The sequence below is a fragment of the Solanum lycopersicum genome, chromosome 1 (genome assembly GCF_036512215.1).
Source record: "Solanum lycopersicum chromosome 1, SLM_r2.1".
Classification (NCBI taxonomy): domain Eukaryota; kingdom Viridiplantae; phylum Streptophyta; class Magnoliopsida; order Solanales; family Solanaceae; genus Solanum; species Solanum lycopersicum.
The window spans coordinates 1,028,786-1,050,326 of record NC_090800.1 but is presented as its reverse complement, the minus strand read 5'-3'; the positions used below and the strand labels follow the sequence as shown (position 1 = coordinate 1,050,326).

General features: G+C 35.3%; 2 protein-coding genes across 4 annotated transcripts; one reads left to right on the top strand and one right to left on the bottom strand.

Annotated features, from left to right (window-relative positions):
• Positions 1 to 9,843: 9,843 nt before the first annotated feature.
• On the top strand, positions 9,844 to 12,810 carry LOC101264357 (uncharacterized). Its single transcript, XM_004228634.5, has 4 exons — positions 9,844 to 10,372; positions 11,123 to 11,191; positions 12,197 to 12,369; positions 12,487 to 12,810. Exons 1-4 carry the CDS (start codon positions 10,060 to 10,062, stop codon positions 12,679 to 12,681), a joined length of 750 nt encoding a protein of 249 aa, XP_004228682.1. The 5' UTR covers positions 9,844 to 10,059; the 3' UTR covers positions 12,682 to 12,810.
• Positions 12,811 to 13,385: 575 nt separating this feature from the next.
• Positions 13,386 to 21,175, bottom strand: LOC101266547 (uncharacterized). Of its 3 annotated transcripts, none has more exons than XM_004228554.5 (9): positions 21,047 to 21,175; positions 18,658 to 18,982; positions 17,703 to 17,828; positions 17,581 to 17,620; positions 17,408 to 17,490; positions 16,311 to 16,379; positions 16,146 to 16,199; positions 15,594 to 15,722; positions 13,386 to 15,469 (listed from the first exon to the last, which is right to left on the bottom strand). In XM_004228554.5, the coding sequence occupies exons 2-9, from the start codon at positions 18,940 to 18,942 to the stop codon at positions 13,844 to 13,846; spliced, it is 2,412 nt and encodes an 803-aa protein (XP_004228602.1). In that variant the 5' UTR covers positions 18,943 to 18,982; positions 21,047 to 21,175; the 3' UTR covers positions 13,386 to 13,843. The 3 variants fall into 3 exon arrangements, with proteins under 3 accessions (XP_004228602.1, XP_010316186.1, XP_069151751.1); XM_010317884.4 differs by having other exon boundaries at positions 21,024 to 21,160; XM_069295650.1 differs by having other exon boundaries at positions 20,673 to 21,069.
• Positions 21,176 to 21,541: the final 366 nt, after the last annotated feature.

The window sequence follows — 21,541 nt, the reverse complement described above, 5'->3', positions numbered from 1 at the left end:
TGGGCTATAACATATAAAAATTGATAAAATCTGTGTTTGTCTACATTGTGAATCGTTTGAACTTGAAAATGCACTATTTTCCCTACGGAACGAACTGATTACATTTCTATGTTCCTAACGGACGTCCATGAAAAATTTAAGTAATTTTGTTTAGGGATTTATAGATCATAAAAATCCATGGGCTATAGCACACGAAAATCGATAAAATCTATCTTTTCTTGCTTTTCAGCTCTTTTGAAATTGAAAATGGACCATTTTTTCTGCGGGATGAACGAGTTCCATTTATAAGATCCTAGATGACGTTCATAAAAAATTTTTTAGACATTTTTTATGAAAGTTTCTGATAAAAAAAGAACTTCATGGGCTATAGCACACAGGAAAAATCAGTAAAATCTACCTTTGTTTGCTTTGAGCTCATTTGAACTTGAAAATTTACCATTTTTTCCGGTGAGACTAACAGATTCCATTTTGAAGGTCTTAACGGACGACCACAAAAAAATTTTGCCGTTTGTGATTTTTGGATTATATAACCCATAGGCTATAACACACGAAAATCGGCAAATTCTGCCTTTGAATGGTTTGGGGCTCGTGTGAACTTGAAAAATGCACCACTTTTCCGAACGGAACAAACTGGTTTCATTTCTAAAGTCTTAACAGACGTCCATGAAAAATTTTGGACATATTGTTTCAGAATTTCCAGATTAAAAAAAATTCATGGGGTATAACACACGAAAACTGATAAAATTTGCTTTTGCCTAATTTGTGGCTCATTTGAACTTGAGAATGTACAATTTTCCCCACGAGACGAATTGTTTCCACTTCTAAGGTCTTAATGGACGTCCATGAATAATTCGACAATCTTCTTTTGAGATTTCTAGATTAAAAAAATTCATGGGCTATAACACACGAAAATTGGTAAAACCTGTCTTTGCCTACATTGGGGTCGTTTGAATTTGAAAATTCACTATTTTTTCCTGTAGGACGAACTGGATCCAATTCTAAGGTCATAACGAACGTCCATTAAAACTTTTCGCCATTATGTTTCGAGATAAAAGAATCAAAAAAATCCATGAGCTATAGCACATGAAAATTGATAAAATCCGTCATTACCTGCTTTGGGGAATCGTTTGAACTTGAAAATTTACCATTTTCCCCGCGGCATGAACTGGTTCCATTTCTAAAGTCCAAACGGACGTCCATGAAAAATTTCAGTAAGTTTGTTTAGGGATTTACGGATCATAAAAGTTCATGGGCTATAGCACACGAAAATCGATAAGAAATCTGTCTTTACCTGCTTTTGAGATCTTTTGAAATTGAAAATGCACAATTTTTCCCTGCGGGATGAACGAATTCCATTTATGAGATCCTAGCAGACGTCCATAAAAAAATTTAGATATTTTTTTTAAATTTTCTGATTAAAAAAGAACTTCATGGGCTATAGCACAGGAAAATCGGTAAAATCTACCTTTGTTTGCTTTGAGCTCATTTGAACTTGAAAATGTACCATTTTTCCCCGTGAGACGAACTGATTCCATTTCAAAGGTCTTAACGGACGACCATAAAAAAATTTAGCAATTTTGTTTTGTGATTTTTGGATTAAAAAAATCCATGGGTTATAGCACACGAAAATCGATAAAATCTGTCTTTGGATGCTTTGGGGCTCGTGTGAACTTAAAAAATGCACCATTTTTCCTAGCGGAACAAACTGGTTCCATTTCTAAAATCTTAATAGACGTCCACAAAAAATTTTGGCCATATTGTTCCAAAATTTCCAAATCAAAAAAAATTCATAGGGTATATAACAAATGAAAATCGATAAAATCTGCCTTTGTCTAATTTGTGGCTCGTTTGAACTTGAAAATGTATAATTTTGTCCACGAGATAAACTAGTTCCACTTATAAGGTCTTAACGTATGTCCATGAACAATTTCGACAATCTTATTTCTGGATTTCTCGATTAAAAAAAATTCATGGTCTATAACACACGAAAATCTATAAAACCTGTCTTTGCATACATTGGGGGTCGTTTGAACTTTAAAATGCACTAGTTTTTCCGTGGGACGAATTGGTTTCAATTTTTAGGTTATAGCGGACGTCCATGAAAAATTTTGTCCATTAAGTTTCGAGAAAACCATATAAAAAAAATTCCATGTGCTATAGCACATGAAAATAGATAAAATCTGTTATTGCGTGCTTTGGGCTCGTTTGAACTTGAAAATGTATTATTTTTCCCACTAGACGAACTGGTTTCATTTCTAAGATCCTAACAAACGTCCATGAAAAATTTGAGTCATTTTGTTTTAGAATTTATGGATCGAAAAAAATTCATGGGCTGTAGCACACGAAAATCGGTAAAATCTGTCTTTACCTGCTTTTGAGATCTTTTGAAATTTAAAATGCACCATTTTTCCCTGCGGGATGAACGATTTTCATTTATAAGATCCTATCAGGCGTCTATAAAAAAATTTAGACATTTTTTTTCAAAATTTTTTGATAAAAAAAAGACTTCATGGGCTATAGCACAGGAAAATCGATAAAACCTACCTTTGTTTGCTTTGAGCTTATTTGAGCATGAAAATGTATCAATTTTCCACGTGAGACGAACTGATTCCATTTCTAAATTCCTAACGGACGTCCATAAAAAATTTCAATCATTTTGTTTAGGAATTTACGAATCAAAAAAATTCATGGGCTATAATACAAGAAAATCGGTAAAAATCTGCCTTTGCATGCTTTGAGCTCGTTTGAACTTGAAAATGCACCGCTTTTCCCTCTAGGATGAACTGGTTCGACTTCTAAGGTCTTAACGGACGTCCATAAAAAGTTTCAACCATTTTATTTTGAAATTTCCAGATCGAAAAAATTCATGGGTTATAGCACACAAAAATCGATAAAATCTGTCTTTGCCTAATTTGTGGCTCGTTTCAACTTCAAAATGCACTAGTTTTTCCCGCGAGATAAACTGGTTCCACTTCTAAGGTCTTAACGAATGTACATGAACAATTTCCATTATCTTGTTTCTGGATTTCTGAATTAAAAAAATTCATGGGCTATAACACACAAAAATCGATAAAATCTGTCTTTGCCTACATTAGGGATCGTTTGAACTTGAAAATGCACTATTTTCCCTGCGGAACGAACTGGTTCCATTTCTAAGTTCCTAACGGACGTCCATGAAAAATTTCAGTAATTTTGTTTAGGGATTTATGGATCAAAAAAAATTCATGGGCTATAGCACACGAAAATAGGTAAATCTGTCTTTACCTGCTTTTGAGATCTTTTGAAATTGGAAATGCACCGTTTTTCCCTGCGGGGTGAACGAGTTTCATTTATAAGATCCTAGCAAATGTCTATTAAAAAAATTTAGACATTTTTTTCAAATTTTTCTGATAAAAAAAAAGACTTCATTGGCTATAGCACAGGAAAATTGGTAAAACCTACCTTTGTTTGCTTTGAGCTCATTTGAGCTAGAAAATGTACCATTTTTCCCCGTGAGACGAACTGATTCCATTTCAAAGGTCTTAACGGACGACCATAAAAAAATTTAACCATTTGATTTTCTGATTTTTAGATTAAAAAAATTCATGGGCTATTACACAAGAAAATCGGTAAAATCTTCCTTTGCATGCTTTGGGGCTCGTTTGAACTTGAAAATGCATCACTTTTCCCTCTAGGATGAACTGGTTCGACTTATAAGGTCTTAACGGACGTCCATAAAATGTTTCAGCCATTTTATTTTGAAATTTTCAGATCGAAAAAATCCATGGATTATAGCACACAAAAATCGATAAAATATGTCTTTACCTAATTTGTAGCTCGTTTGAACTTGAAAATGCACATTTTTTTCCCGCGAGATAAACTGGTTCCACTTCTAAGGTCTTAACGAATGTCCATGAACAATTTCCACTGTCTTGTTTCTGGATTAAAAAAATCATGGGCTATAGCACACGAAAATCGATATAATCTCTCTTTGCATACATTAGGGATCGTTTGAACTTGAAAATGCACTATTTTCCCTGCGGAACGAACTGGTTCCATTTCTAAGTTTCTAATAGACGTCCATGAAAAATTTCAGTAATTTTGTTTAGGGATTTATGGATAAAAAAATTCATGGGCTATAGCACATGAAAATTGGTAAAATCTGTCTTTGCCTGCTTTTGAGCTCTTTTGAAATTGAAAATGCATCATTTTGCTCCGCAGGATGAACGAGTTTCACTTATAAGATCCTAGCAGGCGTCCATAAAAAATATCAAACATTTTTTTTAAAATTTTCTGATGAAAAAAGAACCTCATGCGTTATAGCACAGGAAAATCGGTAAAATCTACCTTTGTTTGCTTTGAGCTCATTTGAACTTTAAAATGTACTATTTTCTCCGTGAGACGAACTGATTCCATTTTGAAGGTCTTAACGGACGAAAATATTAAATTTTAGCCATTTTATTTCAAGATTCCCGAATTAAAAAAATCATGGAATATAGCACAAGAAAATCGATAAAATCTTTCTTTGTCTGCTATGATGCTCGTTTGAATTTGAAAATGCACTATTTTTTCTCACGAGACGAAATGATTTTAATTCTAAGGTCCTAAAGTACATCCATGAAGAATTTTGGCCATTTTGTTTCAAGAATTTTGGATCAAAACTATCCATAGGGTATAGCACATGAAAATCGAAATAAAATTCACCTTTGCCTATTTTAAGCTCGTTTGAACTTGAAAATGCATCATTTTCCCTCCAGGATGAACTAGTTCGACTTCTAAGGTCTTAACGGACATCCATAAAAAATTTCACCCATTTTATTTCGAGATTTCTGGATCAAAACATCCATGGGTTATAGCACAAAAAAAATTGATAAAATTTGTCTTTGCTTGCTTTGGAGCTCGTTTGAACTTTACAATGCACAATTTTTCTCGCGAGATGAACTTGTTCCATTTCTAAAGCCTTACAGACGTCCATGAAAAAATTTATCCATTTCGTTTTGAATTTACAGATAAAAAACTTCATGGGATATAGCACACGAAAATCGGTAAAAATATGCCTTTGTCTACTTTGGAAATATTTGAACTTGAATATGCACCATTTTCCCACGTGGAACGAACTGGTTTCGTTTCAAAGGTCTATATGGAGGTCCATGAAAAATTGTAGCCATTTTATTTTGGAATTTTTCGTATAAAAAATTCATTGCTATTGCACAAGAAAATCCATAAAATCTACCTTTGACTGCTTTGTAGCTCGTTGAACTTTAAAATGCACCATTTTTCCTGCGGGATGACATGGTTACATTTCTAAGGTTCGAGATTTCTGGATGAAAAAAAATCATGGGCTATAACACATGAAAAATGGTAAATTCTGTTTTTGCCTGTGCTGGGCCTCTTTGAACTTGAACATGCACCATTTTCCCCTGCGAGACAAACTAGTTCCATTCATAAGGTCTTAACAGATGTCCATAAAAAATTTTGCTCTTTTTATTTTATGATTTTCGAATAAAAAAAAGTCATGGCTATAGCACACGAAAATAGTTAAAAAATTTCTTTGCTTTTTTTGGGGCTCGTTTGAACTTGAAAATCCATCATTTTTTTCCGCGGAACGAATTGGTTCTATTTCTAAGGTCTTAACGGACGTCCATGAAAAATTTCAGTCATTTTATTTTGGGATTTTTGAATAAAATAAATCTTTGGCTTTAGCACACGAGAATCGGTAAAATCTGTCTTTGCCTGCTTTTGAGCTATTTTAAAATTGAAAATGCATCATTTTTCCCCGTGGGACTAACATGTTTCATTTTTAAGGTCTTACCCGACGTCCATAAAAATTTTGGGACATCATTTTGGAATTTCTTGATAAAAAAAAGAAGTTCATGAGCTATAGCACAGGAAAATTGGTACAATTTGTCTTTGTCTTCTTAGGGCTCATTTGAACTTGAAAATGCAACATTTTTTTCCGTGAGACGAATTGTTTCAATTTCAAGGTCTTAATGGACGTCCTTGAAATTTTTTGGCTATTTTATTTAGGAATTTCTGGATTAAAAAAAATCATTAAAATTTTCTTTTGCGTTCTTTGGGGCTCGTTTGTAGTTGAAAATGCATCACTTTTCCCCGGGGAAATACTTGATTCCATTTCTAAGTTCTTAAAAGACGTCTTTATAAAAAATTTGCCATTTTATTTTAAGACTTCCGAATAAAATAAAATCATGGGCTATATATAGCACATGAAAATCAATATAATCTTTCTTTCCCTGTTATGGTGCTTGTTTAAATTTGAAAATGCATCATTTTTCCCCGCAGAAAGAACTGGTTTTAATTCTAAGGTCTTAACGAATGTCTATTAAAAATTTTGGTCATTTCGAGATTTCTGGATCAAAAATATCCATGGGCTATAGCACACGTAAATCAGTAAAAATTTTGCTTTTTCCTGCTTTGGGCTCGTTTGAACATGAAAATGCACCATTTTTTTCCACGGGACAAAATGGCTCCATTTGGAAGGTCTTAATTGGGGTCCATGAAAAATTTCGATCATTTTATTTTGGAACTTTCAAATACTAAAAAATCATGGGCTATAGCACATGAAAATTGGTAAAATATTTTTTTATGTCTTTGGGGCTCGTTGAACTTGAAATGCGCCCGCTTTTTCCTGTCCACGATAAAAACGGGTGCATTTTCAAGTTCAAACGAGCCCCAATGCAGGTAATCGCAGATTTTTCTGATTTATATGTGTTGTAGTCCATGGAATTTTTATGATCTGAAATTTCTGAAATAAAATGGCAGAAATTTTTCGTAGAAGTATTTTGAGACATTGTCAATGTATCCAGTCATGCCGCGGGAAAAACGAGTGGATCTTAAAGTTCAAACGAGCTTCAAAGTAGGTAAACAAAAATTTTATTGATTTTCACGTGCTATAGTCCATGAAATTTTTGTAATTCGAAATTTCGAAATAAAATCTCCAAAAATTTTCGTGAACGTCTACTAAGACGTTGGCAATGTATCTTATTCATTTTGCGTGAAAAACAGATGCATTTTCAAGTTCAAACGAGCCTCAAAGCAGATAAATGCAGATTTTGTTGATTTTTGTGAGCTATAGTGTATGAAATTTTTGTGATCCAGGAGTTCCCGAAACAAAAAAATCAATTTTTTTTATAGATCTGTAAAGATGTTGACAATTTATGTGGTTCGTCCCGCGGGGAAAAGGAGCGCATTTTCAAGTTCTCTTAAAGCAGGTAAACAAAGATTTTGCCGATTTTTGTATGCTATAGTCCATGAAATTTTGTGATCTAGAATTCTCAAAACAAAATGAATGAAAGTTTTGGTGGACGTCCATTAATACGTTGGCAATGTATCTAGTTCGTCCAGCGGGGAAAACGGACGCATTTTCAAGTTCAAACGAGCCTCATAGTAGGTTAATGCAGATTTTACCAATTTTCATGTGCTATAGTCCATGTAATTTTTGTGATTTGAAATTTATGAATTAGAATGACTGAAATTTTTTGGAGATGTATGTTAAGATGTTGGTAATGTATCCACTTTACCCCACGTGGAAAACGGTCGCATTTTTAAGTTCAAAGGAGTCCCAAAATAGGTAAACGAAGATTTTATCAATTTTCGTGTGTTATAGTCCATGAAATTTTTGGAATTTGGAATTCACGAAATAACATGGCTAAAATTTTTTGTGGATGTCCGTAAAGACGTTGGCAATTTATCCAGTTCTTCCCGCTGGGAAAACGGATGCATTTTCAAGTTCAAACAAGCCCCAAAGCAGGTAAATACATATTTTTTGCAATTTTTGTGTGTTATAGTCAATGAAATTTTTGTGATCCAGAATACCCAAAACAAAATGGCCAAATTTTTTTGTGGAAGTCCTTTAAGACATTGTCAATGTATCCAATAGTCCCGCGGGAAAATGGACGCATTTTCAATTTCAAATGAGCCACAAAGTAGGTAGACACAAATTTTACCAATTTTTGTGTGCTATATAGTTCATGGAAAATTTGTGATACGGAAATTCCAAAACAAAATGGCCGAAATTTTTTGTGAACGTCCTTTAAGATGTTGGCAATGTATCTCGTTCATCCCACGGGAAAAACAGAAGCATTTTCAAGTTCAAACGAGCCCAAAGCAAGTAAAGAAGAATTTTTAGCCGATTTCCGTATGCTATAGTCCATGAAATTTTTGTGATCCAAAATTTACAAAAAAGTAGTCAAAATTTTTCGTGAACGTCCGTTAAGACGTTGACAATGTATCTAGTTCGTCCAGTGGAGAAAACAGACGCAATTTCAAGTTCAAACGAGTCCTAAATCAGGAAACACAGATTTTATCAATTTTTGTGTGTTATTGTCCATAGAATTTTTGTGATTCAGAATTTTTGAAACAAAATGACCGAAATTATTCGTGGACGTCCGTTAAGATGTTTGCAATGTATTCACTTCATCCTGCAGGGAAAATGGGCGCATTTTCAAATTCAAACGAGCCCCAAAGCAAATTAACACATATTTTACTAATTTTTGTGTGCTAGTCTATGAAATTTTGTGATTCAGAATCCCCGAAATAGAATGACCAAAATTTTTCATAAACGTCCATTAAGACATTGAAAATGTCCATTTCATCACTCAGGAAAAATGAGCGCATTTTCAAGTTTAAACAAGCCCGAAAACATGTAAACGCAAATTTTGTCAATTTTTATGTGCTATACTCCATTATATCTTTGTGATCCAAAATTTACGAAACAACATAGCCGAAAAATCATATACTAACACTCATAGAAAAAAAGACATGGATCATAGTCATATATATAGTTATAGTTCACCAGGCTATTTCAGATGGCCCTAAAACATATTGGGTTACCATATCATATTATATTATAAGTGGGAAGCTCCAAGATGTAAAATTGAATTACCATTTTATCCCTATACTAAATAAAAATATTAGATTCATATTTGATTATTTTATTTTTGAAAAATATTGAGCAGTAAACTTTTTTTACTATTAATGAATTGAGAATATTTGAAGAGTTATGAAAAATAAATAATCTAAATGTTAAAGAAAATGAAGAGACAAATGTTAGTTAATGAGAGCAAATATGTAGAGATTTAACCTTTACATTGCTAGAATCTTAAAAGTTGTAGATTTCAATACAATGAATCTCATAATTAATATATTAATACATGTTATTTTCAATGATAAATACATGAAAAGAAGCTAAAGGGGCTAATTAATCATTTAAAATGAAAGTATTATATAAAGCCAAGAATAATTTTTATTTTCCTCAAGTCCCCTCTCCATTTTTATGGGCTCTAAAGAAGAGTATATCATTTTTTTGAGCAGTTTTTTCTCAATCAATGTCAAAGTTAAAGGCTATTAAAATACGCTATGAACGTTGTTGGATCTGTGCAAGACTTTCAGTTATGGATGTTGTTGGATTTGTCAAAGAAATTTCTTAGTGAAGAATAGATTCATGACACTTATTATTTCATTTCCTTGCTAGGGCTTAATATGTGCAACACACGGCATTAATTTTACGGTAAAAAATTTCTATATGTTACTGATTTTACACATATTTCATTAACGTAGCACATAACATTTCACTTATTCATTTAAATATTGTAGTTGTATAGTTTTTTGGATTTTGAATATTAGAAACAAAAACACCATACAGGATGCTTATCAATTTTAAGAACATGTAATTTGTATTTTTATTTTATAACACATAATATAACTTTAAAATACTGCTAATATACAATCTTTCACAAAAATATTTTTATTTATATGGCTACACGCGCGTGGCGCGTATCCAGAAGCTAGTTTAAAAAATTCATGAACTAATATACACGAAAAATTATCATTTTCTTATTATTTTTTTTTTCTTTTTCTAAATCATTTTTGTATTTATTCATAAAAATGATTGACCTTATGTTTATCCATACCTTTGATAAAATATCTACTCAGCTCAAAACGTTGTCGTTTTAGCTTCATTTTCTACTTCTAAAGTATCTCTATAAAGAAAAATCAGAATCACAAAGAACTAAAAATCTTCACTTCCTCACTTCAATTCACTTTTCAAATCCAATCAAAGCAATGATTCTACAAACTACAATCAATTCTTTCACATTTTCATCTCAACCCATTTCAAGAAACAGTTTGTTCTTTAAAAATCTGACCTTTTTCACCTCTCCTTTGTTACCCAAATCTTTTTTACCCAGTCTTGATTACAGGTTCTATTTGGGTAACAAAAGGAGCTCATTGAGTGTTTCTAGTGCCAAAACTGGGTCAAAAACCATTCATGCTACTTTGCTTGAAGCTCCTGTCTTGTGGGCTGGTAGAGTTTGTGTATTTTATGCTCTTTTGAAAGCTGGTTTAGCTGGATCTCCTTCTAATCCTCTTGTTTCAGGTATTCTTGTTTTTTTTTACATCAAAATGGGATATGGTTGTCTTCTTTTTTCTTTTATGTGGGGAAGTGTGGTATTTGAGTCTTTAGTTTTGATTTGTAATGTGTAAATGAGAAATGGGGTTGTTTTAGTTATTTGGGAAATGTGGTGTTTGAGTCTTTTAGCTTGAGTAGTAATGTGTATATGAGATTGGGGTTGTGTTTTTATGTGGAAAGTTTGAGTCTTTAGCTTGATTTGTGATGTGTTAATGATAAGGGATTGTTTTGTTTGTATGGAAACTGTGGTTTTTGAGTCTTTTAGCTTGATTTGTTTGTGTTTTGGTTGTAGATTTATCAAGGATGAGGAGATGGGGTTTGTTTTCTTATAGTGGGGAAGTATGCATTTGAGTATTTAGCTTGATTTGTAATGTCTTAATGAGAATGAGGTTGTTTTTGTTATTTGGAAACTGTGGTTTTTGAGTCTTTTAGCTTGATTTGTTGTGTGTGTGTGTAGGTTGTAGATTTATCAAGAATGGGAAATAGGGTTGTTTTCATATGTAGGGAAGTATGGTATTCGAGTCTTTAGCTCGACTTGTGATGTGTTAATGAGAATGATGCTGTTTTGTTTATTTAGGAACTGTGGTTTTTGAGTCTTTGAGCTTGATTAGTTATATGTGTTGGTTGAAGATTTATCTAGAATGGGAAAGGGGGTTGTTTTGTTTATTTAGGAACTGTGGTGTTTTGAAGCTTTGATTTGTTGTGTTTTGGTTGTAGATTTGGAGAACGATGGCAATGCTGAATTGGGTTTTGCCAAATGGTTTGAAGAGTTGCAAAGCAAACCAGGTTTGTGGAGTGTTCTTCGGTACATCTGCATTTGTTTGTGCTTTAGGAATGAAGGATTATATTGAATGAGATAATGTATTGATATGCTGATGAACAACTTTTAACTAGAAAATAATAATGGCTTTATAGAAAGTTCGAGAAGTTCTTCTTTTCTTGTTTTTGATTTTTGCTGCAAGTTATTGGAGTATTACTTACATAACGAACTGTTTAATCAATGTTCCAAAGTTGTAGCCTAGTTTAGGAAAACAAAGGTATTAGTTGGACATGAACCATATATCTATCAACTGTGGGGGTTTTAGGTCTCAACCCTCAACTTCAAATTCTTTAAGAGCAGCGGAAGATTTAGAAGTTTCATTAAATTCAAAATATTATGAAGTAAACACATAAAGAAGCCAAGGAGATTCAACATCTAATATATATACATAACTGAAAATTCAACCTTCTATATACAATGTAGATTATAGGTTTACGCCCCTCCAGCTCTGCCCCTGCCTAAGAGCTTGGTTGCTATTGAATATATCTCCCTCCTTGGCTCCTCTCTCCGCTCAATCCTGTAGAGTAGGTTGGATCAGAGTTACACTAGTTGAGTTACGCTAAGCCCTTGTTTACTTAGTCATTGTTGTTTTTTTCTTTGGATTAGAATAAGTAGGTTCCTTTCGGAAAATACCGAGAAGATGTGTGAGATCACCTTGTAGAAACATTTATTGCCATAGGACACTAATTTCCCTCTCCTTTTTCACTCTTTGGATGAAAGCAGTTAGTCTTGGACTACACATACATATTTGTATTTTTCTCCATTTGCTTAATTCAATAAATCCCATAGCTTTATTTTTGCTTAAAGCCCCAGTGGATCTTAGAGCGCTTTGTGCTTTTCGCCATCTCATTTACATGTAAATGTGGTTGCTGCTTATCTTCAGTCCATTTATTCTTTCCGAACACTGCTTCCAAATACAGCTGCTTCGTAAGTAGACAAATTTAATGATATTCTTGTTCTTGTATTTACAGAGAAGGAAGCTACTAACAGAAGGAAATTAGTGAGCAAATGGCATCCTACCACCAAGGGGACCTTACGTCGAAATTACAGGGTACCGTCCAAACCTGAAGGAAAGCGCCTTCTCAAGTCCATTGCTTCCTTGCTATCAGATGATGACCACTTCAGAGATGCCACTTCTCACAAGGTAATGAGAGCTTTAAAATTTTCTCGTTTGGCGCTTTGCATAACGAGTATTTCAAAATATGAACATGTATCTTTGTTCAACATCTCCTAAGAAGTATTTACTGTTTGTTTTCTCCAGGGTTGTCAGATTAGGAGGGAAAGTGCTCATGGAGAAAGTGTCTGTTGCAACAACGTTCGAGCATTGTTTGATGAGCTCCCTACGCCACACCTTATTGTCGAGATCACTCCTTTCCCAGCTGGTCCTTTAACAGATACTGACTATGCTAAGGCTGAAAAACTAGAGAGGGTACTTAGATCAGGTCCTTCTGTCTGATTAAAGAGTGTCATGTTAAACTCCTTTTTGTATGTATTTCTTCTCTTTGTACATAAGCAAGAGATATTTGTGCAATGGTCCTACTCTTCAGAATCAAACTAAATCAAGAAAACATTTACTTATGCTTTATTTCCCAGGCTTGTCCTTTCTCCCATTTCTCAACTTCATAGTGACAAAAGATCAAAGAACTTGTGTGAACATGTTTTCTTCCTCATGAAACTTTAGATGGTGCTGAGCCAATGTAATCAATGGTCTAGATTGAAAAAATTGTGGTAGTTGGAAGTCTAAAGATATGCCTGGCCACCTGAGCTTCAGTCTGCGTGGTAAGAGATCGATGCACGATATGTGGTTTAGACACATGTCACGAGTTTGAATTCCATCGCATGTCACGCTATTCGTGCACCAACTAGCCAATGGAAATTTCTTCATTATTTAAAAAAAAGTACAAAAAGAGGTTCTCATGAGAAGACCAGTATAGTGAAGATCTTTGAGTAGTGCAATGGATGAGTTGTTCCTTAACCAAATGTTTTGAATTTGAGCTTTGATATGAAAAAATTCTCAATAGAGAGCACTTCCCCCATTGGGGCGGCTATGTGGCATTAATACATATTAGCTGGACTCCAATGCAGATGTTGGACACCAGAGTATAGAAAAAACAGAACAAAACAAAAAAAAAAGGATTATTGGCAAGCTTCTTCTCTGCATTTACTTGAAAAAGCCTTACTAAACTCATTATCAAACGTTGTAGTATTAATTCTAGTACAACTTATACAAGAGATGAACTTGTATTAGCAATATGAGAATAAAAGTGTATCTAAACACTAAAATGCCCATAAATTGAGAACTATCTATATCAATCAGTGTACTAGTACTTACTGTGCTAGTGCATCATTCCCTACCCACCCCAAACTCCTTCAACAAGTTGGCACCAAGCAAGTATATGCATATCCTAAATACATTGCTTTTCCAGTAAAATATATCTATCAGAAAGCATTTTCTGCAGTACAAGGAGAATTGAAGGGGTTGGATACCGTCTCTATGACCCCCAATAAGAAAAATTGCATATTAAACATCATCACTGATGCATTGACAGCATAGAATTCTACTTTAAGGCTTTAGAGGGGGTAGGGGATGGAATCAACACGAAGGTCTATAGTTCGAATCATTTCACTCCAACAGAGGCCATCAAGTCTTCATATTCAGGATCATTCTCTTGCTTTTCTGCCATTGCTGGATTACCACCAGGATGAGGATGTCGAGGGACTGATGTGGGTGAGAAGGGGTCATATATTTGATGTGCTCCAGAGGAGCTAGAGGCAGGCCTACCATGACGGAGGAAAACATTGTTGGGAGCCTCAAAGTTCTGTGGTCGAAGCATGGAACTTGGATTATTTTGCTCAAGAGGCATGGAGTTCACTCTAGGAGGGAAAGAACCTACATGATTTGGAGCTGGCCTAAAGTTCATAGGTTGCATTTGAGGGACAGTAGGTGAAGCTATACCATGATTTGAAAATGTCGGATGCCTAAATTGAGGGAGAGGGCCAGCAGGTCCTCGAACAAAGTCAAGGGACATAGGTGGTCCTGACTGACTAATCTGATTGCTTAATTGGGGTCTTTGAAATCCTTGAATGACAGGTGGGGAATTTGGATTGTCTATTGCTGGTCGTAGATGAGGGCGCATCATTTGGTTTGAAGGTGTACGGTCCTGAGATCCAAATTGACTAATTAGCCTGGAAGCAGCTGGATTCTGTGAATGGTGAGGCTGGAATGTAAAATCGTTACTGGGCTGCAGTGGCTTTGGAGTTACAAAGGAAGTAGGCCTCATAGAATTCATATTAAGAGAACTTACAGGAATTGGATTAGGTGAGAGACTTGGATTGATTGGTAGTCCACTAGACACAGAGTGGTTCAATAAATGTGCAGGGGTAGATCCTGAAAATGGACGCAATGGAGGCGGCATATGTGCTGATGGAACTGGTCCAGATGATTGGGGTGCTAAATTATGGCCCTGGAAAACATCAACATGCGGAGCTGCAGAGACACCCATTGGGCGTGAAGCAAGATGATGACTTCCTTGAGGGGAAACTGTGGGGGGAGCCATGGCAATCATGTTGCTTGGACCTTGACCTGGCTGGTTGTTCCATGGTGACTGTGACCATCCAGGGGGGTTCCCAGCTGGGTTCAATGGTCGATCTGGATATGCTGTAGGAGGGACAGACTGAGGCAATGAAGACATTGCTGGTCTGACAACTTGCGGAAACCCTGTTGGATTTGGTTGGCCCTGAGAAAATTGAGGTGGAGTCATATTGGATTGAGGTGGTGTAGACCCTAAAGATGGTATAGGATGTCTAAGTCCACCAATTTGTCCAACATGAGAGGAAGGCATATATGGCTGCTGCATTAGTGGTGCCTGTGGGCTAGAGTGAACAAAAGGGTTTCGAGGAACTGAACCAAAACCATCTTGCATACCATGTGGTGGACCAAAGGGTGAGGATGTATTTGACAGGTTGGTAGGTGAAGGTGATACTTGGTGAGTGTTGCTGACCAAGGATGCTGAAGACATCCCGGAGTTAGCGGGTCCTGGAAATCGAGGTACTGGATTCTGAGATGTCGGTCCAGGAAACCATTGCCCTTGGTATGGCTGGAAATGACTTTGAAGTTGAGCAGGTTGTGCTCCAAAACCTGGTTGAGCCATCCCTTCCACAGGAGGAGTCAGGCCAGGTGTTGCTTCAACGGAAATAGTTTCTCCATCACCTGAGGCTTTTGTGGTTGTGGCCGCAGGAGTCATCTGAGAACCAAATGGAACACTTAACTTTATGACACACACACACAAAAAAAAAAAAGAGATACTGAATTGCCGCATTGGTATTCACAGTAAAACCAAGTAGAACATCATAGTACTGTGTACTTACTGAAGCTGGGGTAACCAGAAGTTCAATTAAAGCAACTGCAGCATCAACCTTTTCATATGTCTCCGCTGATACTTGGACATGCATTTCCTCAAAAGCACTAGAGTCATTTTCACCAGAGGTAACTTCTACCTGGGGACGGATTAAAACACACGTCAATTTTCAAGAAATCAAGGTGAACAATAGGTATATGTCGTTTCAGCTCACACAGGAGGCTTGACAATCCAGACATGATGATCTAATACTAGGAGCAAGTAGAACATAGATTGCATATAAACTACATTTTATAGGGGTCTCTAGCCTAGTCTACAACAACATATCCAGCGTGATCCCATAAATGGGGCCTGGGGAGGGTGGGGTGTACGCAGACCTTACCCCTACCTTGGTAAGGTAGAGAGACTTTCAGACAAGACCTTCGGCTCGAGCAAAGCATTCAAAACAGGTTTGAAAAATACCAAGAGTGCAAAGCTATAACCAGAGTATTGATCATCAGCAATTGTACAATTATATGACTCACTGAATATAAATATACACGATTGATTGAAAGGACTTTACCTTCTCTCCAGTATCTGCTTTAATACCATAAACCTTCACTTGAGCTCCAGTTTCCTGGTTTTCAGTACAATCAGAAACACTCGGTGTTGACCAGGAACACTATTTTACTATGCAATCAACTAAAATATGTAGAACTTTAAGGTCTTGGATGCTAGAAACAATTACCTTTTCCAGTTGCTTATGAGCAGGACCAAAAATCAAACCAATGAAATTGTACCCCGGATGTTCTTTGATCTGCATTGAGAACAAATAGAGATGCCTCATGAGGATATATCACTTCCCCTTTTAGTGATAAGACGGATATTCTTACTCCGTGTCAGTAGTAACAGATGGAATATGTCATGTCTCTTGATTAATATTTAATATGCTTTCAGATTTTTGTGCTTGTATCATACAGCTTGACCTTCTAAAAGGACAAGAAAGTCAGTAATAAAATAATGGCATGGCTCTTAATTACTATATGCCACAGTTTTAAGTTTGTGTCATATAGCTTGACCTTAAAAAGCACAAAGAATTGTGCCAATTAAGAGGTCAGACAGTTTCCATCTGCATGATTTACACTGAAGAACTCGCGGGAGTCTCTTAAAGAAGAATCAAAAAAAAGAAATCATTTATAGGTTGTATTTTAGGAATATATCACAATTGTTCTACTTTATCTGGATACCGGTTACAGGTTACAGTTTGAAATACACACGCACGTGAGATACTTAGCCAGGTGAATACCCTGTACTAACTTGAGCTAAATTTCCCTGTTAAACAGTAAAACATGGCTTATAACTAAATCAAATCATTAAAACCCTTAAAACATAAAGTAAGAAACACCTAGCTCGTGGCAGTCAGAATCAGTATATAATAAAAGACATGACAATGAATAAGTGCACATCTGCCATTTCATATGTAACCCTGCTCTTTTTTGTTGTGGAAACATAGATTGGTGGGAGGAGAACGACAGCTAATAACATTTTTCTCCATAAGTCTCCGTTAATCCATAGTTTGTCTAACTTGTTTTGCTAGGCCAGGCCATCATTCTCATTGATATCAACACATATTCAAGTCTTGTAAGAATATAAATGTAGTTAACAGAGTCATAATTTTAAGCCGAGGAGAAGTGTAATCAAATACAATACAGATGATCCTTAATCTTGTTCCAGTTGATAAGAACTCTAAAATTTAAGGAATCAACTCACAGAACGCAACGGGAGAACTATTGGAACAAGAAAAAAAGAGAAAGAGCACAAAGTGCCTAAAACTGGTTAACTTACAGGTACTGGAATTTTTGCCTCCTTTGGTAAAGGCTTATAACCAGCAGGTGGCTTATAACTGGGATTCAGTTTTAAAATCTCCCCTGGACATGAATAAAAACAGATAAGATGTATGGTGTATTTGATAATAGAAGAGTAAAAGTCAGTGACTCGAGGGATCAATCATAACATACCAATGATTTCCCGTTTTTCATGTTCCAGTGATCTCACATTCTACATCCACAGAAAACATCGTCAGCTTTAGAAGCTGACCCAAGCAAAATTCGCAACTAAAGATCTTAATGATTTAATTTACCTCATCATTAGGTTGATGATCTGAAGACTCGTGATGTTTAGCAGGAGAGGCTAATAATGAGTCTTTGCTGCCTTCTCCCTCCAAACCCCTAGAACTCAGTAGTTGTGTTATTTGATCCACACGACTCTGCCCAAAATTTGTAAGGCAGCAATATCACTTAGTGGCACCTGGAGTAGGAAATTAATAAAAGCCATTCACACAGAATTACACCGTCTTTTAGGACCGACAAAGGGAAAGCCACCAAGCCATACTCCATCAGGGGAGGGGGGAGGGGGGAGTTGATAGAGTTATGAAGTTCTTCAAGAAACGATCAAACTGAAAAGAACAAGAAAACCATGGATTCCAGACTAGGATGATTCTCATGTCGCACAAATATATATGAATGTAATTAAGGTTTATTTCTGTGTTGCTCGAACTACCCTAAAATGTTTGCCACACCCATGTCAAGTCCTCCAAATATGCACTACATTTGACGGATCTGCCATGCACCCGTCAACATTTTTGAAGAGAACAAGCAGCATGTAAATGTGCAGTTACACATAACCTAACATGGTAAAACAAAACTTTAATGACTGTTTTGGAGTGCTTTTGTCCATTTTGCGGATTTCTAAAAGAAAGGCATGCCCTGTTAGGATTCTCTGTATCTATATGAGAAACACATGCATAGATTTAATATTAAGGATCACAAAACATAAAGCGCACAAAAGGTTGTGTAAGCTCGACATGTCCCTACGATGTTGAGTTTGGAACTAATGTCAGATTGTTTTCTTCTAATGAAGAATATAAAGGTCATTTCTTTCTGATGCAAGAAATTATAAAGGAACTCAAAAAAAAAAAAACAGAAAGAAATGTTCTTTTAATAAAGTATTACTTTCAATATTTTCTCAATTTCAAGACAGCTTAAAAAAGAAGAGAAAATGTAAATAGGTATATATTGCAAAACATTCTAAAGCACCTGATATGCCAATGCTCTTGCTTTTCTGACAGTAGTATCTTGAGTGAGATCAGGGCCCCATTTAGTTTTCCTTTGCACCTGTTTAGTGCTATCTTCATTTACAGAATCACTAGCTTCTTTTTTTCCTACTCGAAATACCGGAACCAATGAACCTGCTAACTTGTTCTTTGGTATCACAAATCCAGTTTTATTGGCAAACATAGATATCTTTGGGCCACTCAATGGTGTTGCAGAGGAAGAAGCCGTCTGAATGCGGCTAGATGCCTGCTCAAGTTTTGTGCTCATGTTTACTTTTAAGAACACCCAGTACTCGGTATATCAACACCTGCATCAAGAAATCAATCCAATGTAATTCATAAGCAAATTGAAAACAAACAAATGATTCAAGAAAAAAACATTAAAATCTAAGTAACTTATCAAACATTGTATCCAATTCTGAGAGTAAGTAATTAAACCATTAGATAGCAAAATCAACAGAGATTAGTTCAACAGCTCACAGACACAAAGCATAGGCAGCTATTTGAAACTCCACCCAATACCACCAAATTAAGCTAGTAAAAGCTACATTATAACTACTGCTTGTGTTATTACTACACGTACAAGGAAAAGCACTTTTTCCCCTTCTAGCAGATAGATATTACAACATATAAGAGCTCTTCATCCTTTTACAACATAAGGAGCTCTTTACGATTCCGTAGCTAGTAAATCTTTGAGAAAAAACAACTAAAATGAATATGAGGCAGGTCATCAGTACACTTTAGGCCTTAACGAATCTTTGATTAAGTTTTACCTTGAGCACATAACTGCCACAATATAGGCAAAGTCAGGAGAATAAGAAACATAAAACAAACCAATAATTAATGGACCAAGTGAAGTGCATCCAGAACGGAAATGGAGAACTATTACATATTGTTTCATTTATTTTGTTTATCTTACTATTTGCGGTAGATTACATTCATTTTGAGCCGAGTGTCTACTGTAAATAGTCTCTCTACCCCACAAAGTTGTGGACTAGGGTAAGGTTTGCTTGCATTCTACCCTCCCCAGGCCGACTTGTGGGATTAACATTGGGAATATTGTTGCTTTCAGATCTAAGCCTTGACACCTCTTTGTGTGTGTGCGTATATATAAAATTTCTTTTTTTTATAACTCAAAGACCTAAGTTCAAGCTAATATAAGAATAATGTGCACACCAATTCTCTGCAAATCTTCACAATCTTGTTTCTTCAGATACATTTTTTAAAAACAGTAAATGCACATAGACATGAGCTTACAATGATGATGATGTTTGAATAAATAGTATGCACATAACTAATTACAGAATTGAGAACAGAATGACCCCTGATTTTCTACTATAACTGCTATAAAACCCTAACTTCAGAAGATACTCCTAAATAGACATAAACCTCAAAACAAACATTTAAAAATGTGAACACCCTAATGTCAGTGTTGTAGCATGTATGGCCAAGTACTTTGGAAGATTAACTGTTTGTGCTTGGGAAATTAATTTGAAAAGCACTTTTGTCAATATAAGAGCAGACCAAGGTACCAAAGTGCTTCTTCCAGGGAAAGACCGTTTTTTCAGCTTCTACTACTAGTCACAAACACTTAAGTATTCCCTAAAAGCTTGGTCAAATAACTTCTACCCTCTAAAATAAGCACTTCAAAAAAAGAAACTTTTGGCTTCCCAGAAGCTTGGCCAAACATGCTATAAATCTAGTGTGCATGCATAATTCTTTTTTTGTTTTGTTTTGTTTTCCCCAAAGTTACATAGCAAACAACTCTTCATGAACAGATGGGGATATTAGGATAGACTGTATCATCCATCAACTAATCCCCATCAAACAGATTGTTATATCACAAACTGAACTTCCCACTTTCCTCATCCACAACATTAAAACTTTCATTTTCCATACCAAACCCCCAAATCATTTCACATAGAAAGGAAACAACATACTTTGGAAATAGCACAAGAACAACAACAACATCTGGAGTCCAGTGTAAGCAAACCTTACCCCTACTACTTCGTGGGATGTAAAGAGGTTGTTTCCGAAACACCCTTGGCTCAGAAAATATGTCAATTAATAATGAAAGCACTACAGAGCATTCAGAAAAAAAGAAACAAAACTGCAGCACTTAAACTGAACTTCTCCAGCAAAATCTACAACATCCAAACCTTCATTTTTTACAAAATCAAACTACCAACCCATTTCACACAGAAAGAAAACAGCAATATTCAACAACAAAAAACTGAATCTTGAAATGTATAACAACAAAACCACCCATAACCCCTCAAAAAAAACCTTAAAATGAAAACCCCATGTCATTTTTTGCACCAAAACGCAGGAAAAAACACATCTTTTTACCAAGAGAATCGCTAGAAATGTACTCTGAGGATTTCGGATGAATCTTGTATGAGAATTGAAGCTTGAATGATATGATGAGTAACGAGCAAAAGACGCTGGGTTTTTTGGGGGGTTAATGGAAGAGGGTTTATGATTCTATTGGTCCATTTTTTTTATTTTATTTTTTATAACTAGTAAAATTATGAATTTAATATTACACAATTTATAAAATAATATTTAAAATCGATCCGTCGTTAACAAACATTTATAATGTAAAAGAAAAATAAAAATTATAATATCTTATCATTTATCCTTAATAACATAAGCATAAATTGATGACGATAAAAACATATATCAAGATCTGTAATATAAGCAATGGTGTCAGTGAGTCATTCGACATGAAACTGTGAAAAAGAAGAGGAGGTTCAAATTTTTCGTTGTTCTAAAATGAAAGGAAACCCTTCTACTTATAGACAGTAAAAGGTAGTGTGAACAAAAAATTATTATTTCTTATCAAAAACGTTATAACTATTTAGGAA

Excerpts from the sequence above, each read along its gene's own strand:
- LOC101264357 (XM_004228634.5), top strand. The coding sequence starts at position 10,060 with ATGATTCTACAAACTACAATCAATTCTTTCACATTTTCATCTCAACCC. Across the intron at positions 10,373-11,122 it reads TTCTAATCCTCTTGTTTCAG|ATTTGGAGAACGATGGCAAT; the intron begins GTATTCTTGTTT and ends TTTTGGTTGTAG. Across the intron at positions 12,370-12,486 it reads GAGATGCCACTTCTCACAAG|GGTTGTCAGATTAGGAGGGA; the intron begins GTAATGAGAGCT and ends TGTTTTCTCCAG.
- LOC101266547 (XM_004228554.5), bottom strand. The coding sequence starts at position 18,942 with ATGAGCACAAAACTTGAGCAGGCATCTAGCCGCATTCAGACGGCTTCT. Across the intron at positions 16,380-17,407 it reads AGGCAAAAATTCCAGTACCT|ATCAAAGAACATCCGGGGTA; the intron begins GTAAGTTAACCA and ends TTCTCAATGCAG. Across the intron at positions 15,470-15,593 it reads TTCTGGTTACCCCAGCTTCA|ATGACTCCTGCGGCCACAAC; the intron begins GTAAGTACACAG and ends TTTGGTTCTCAG.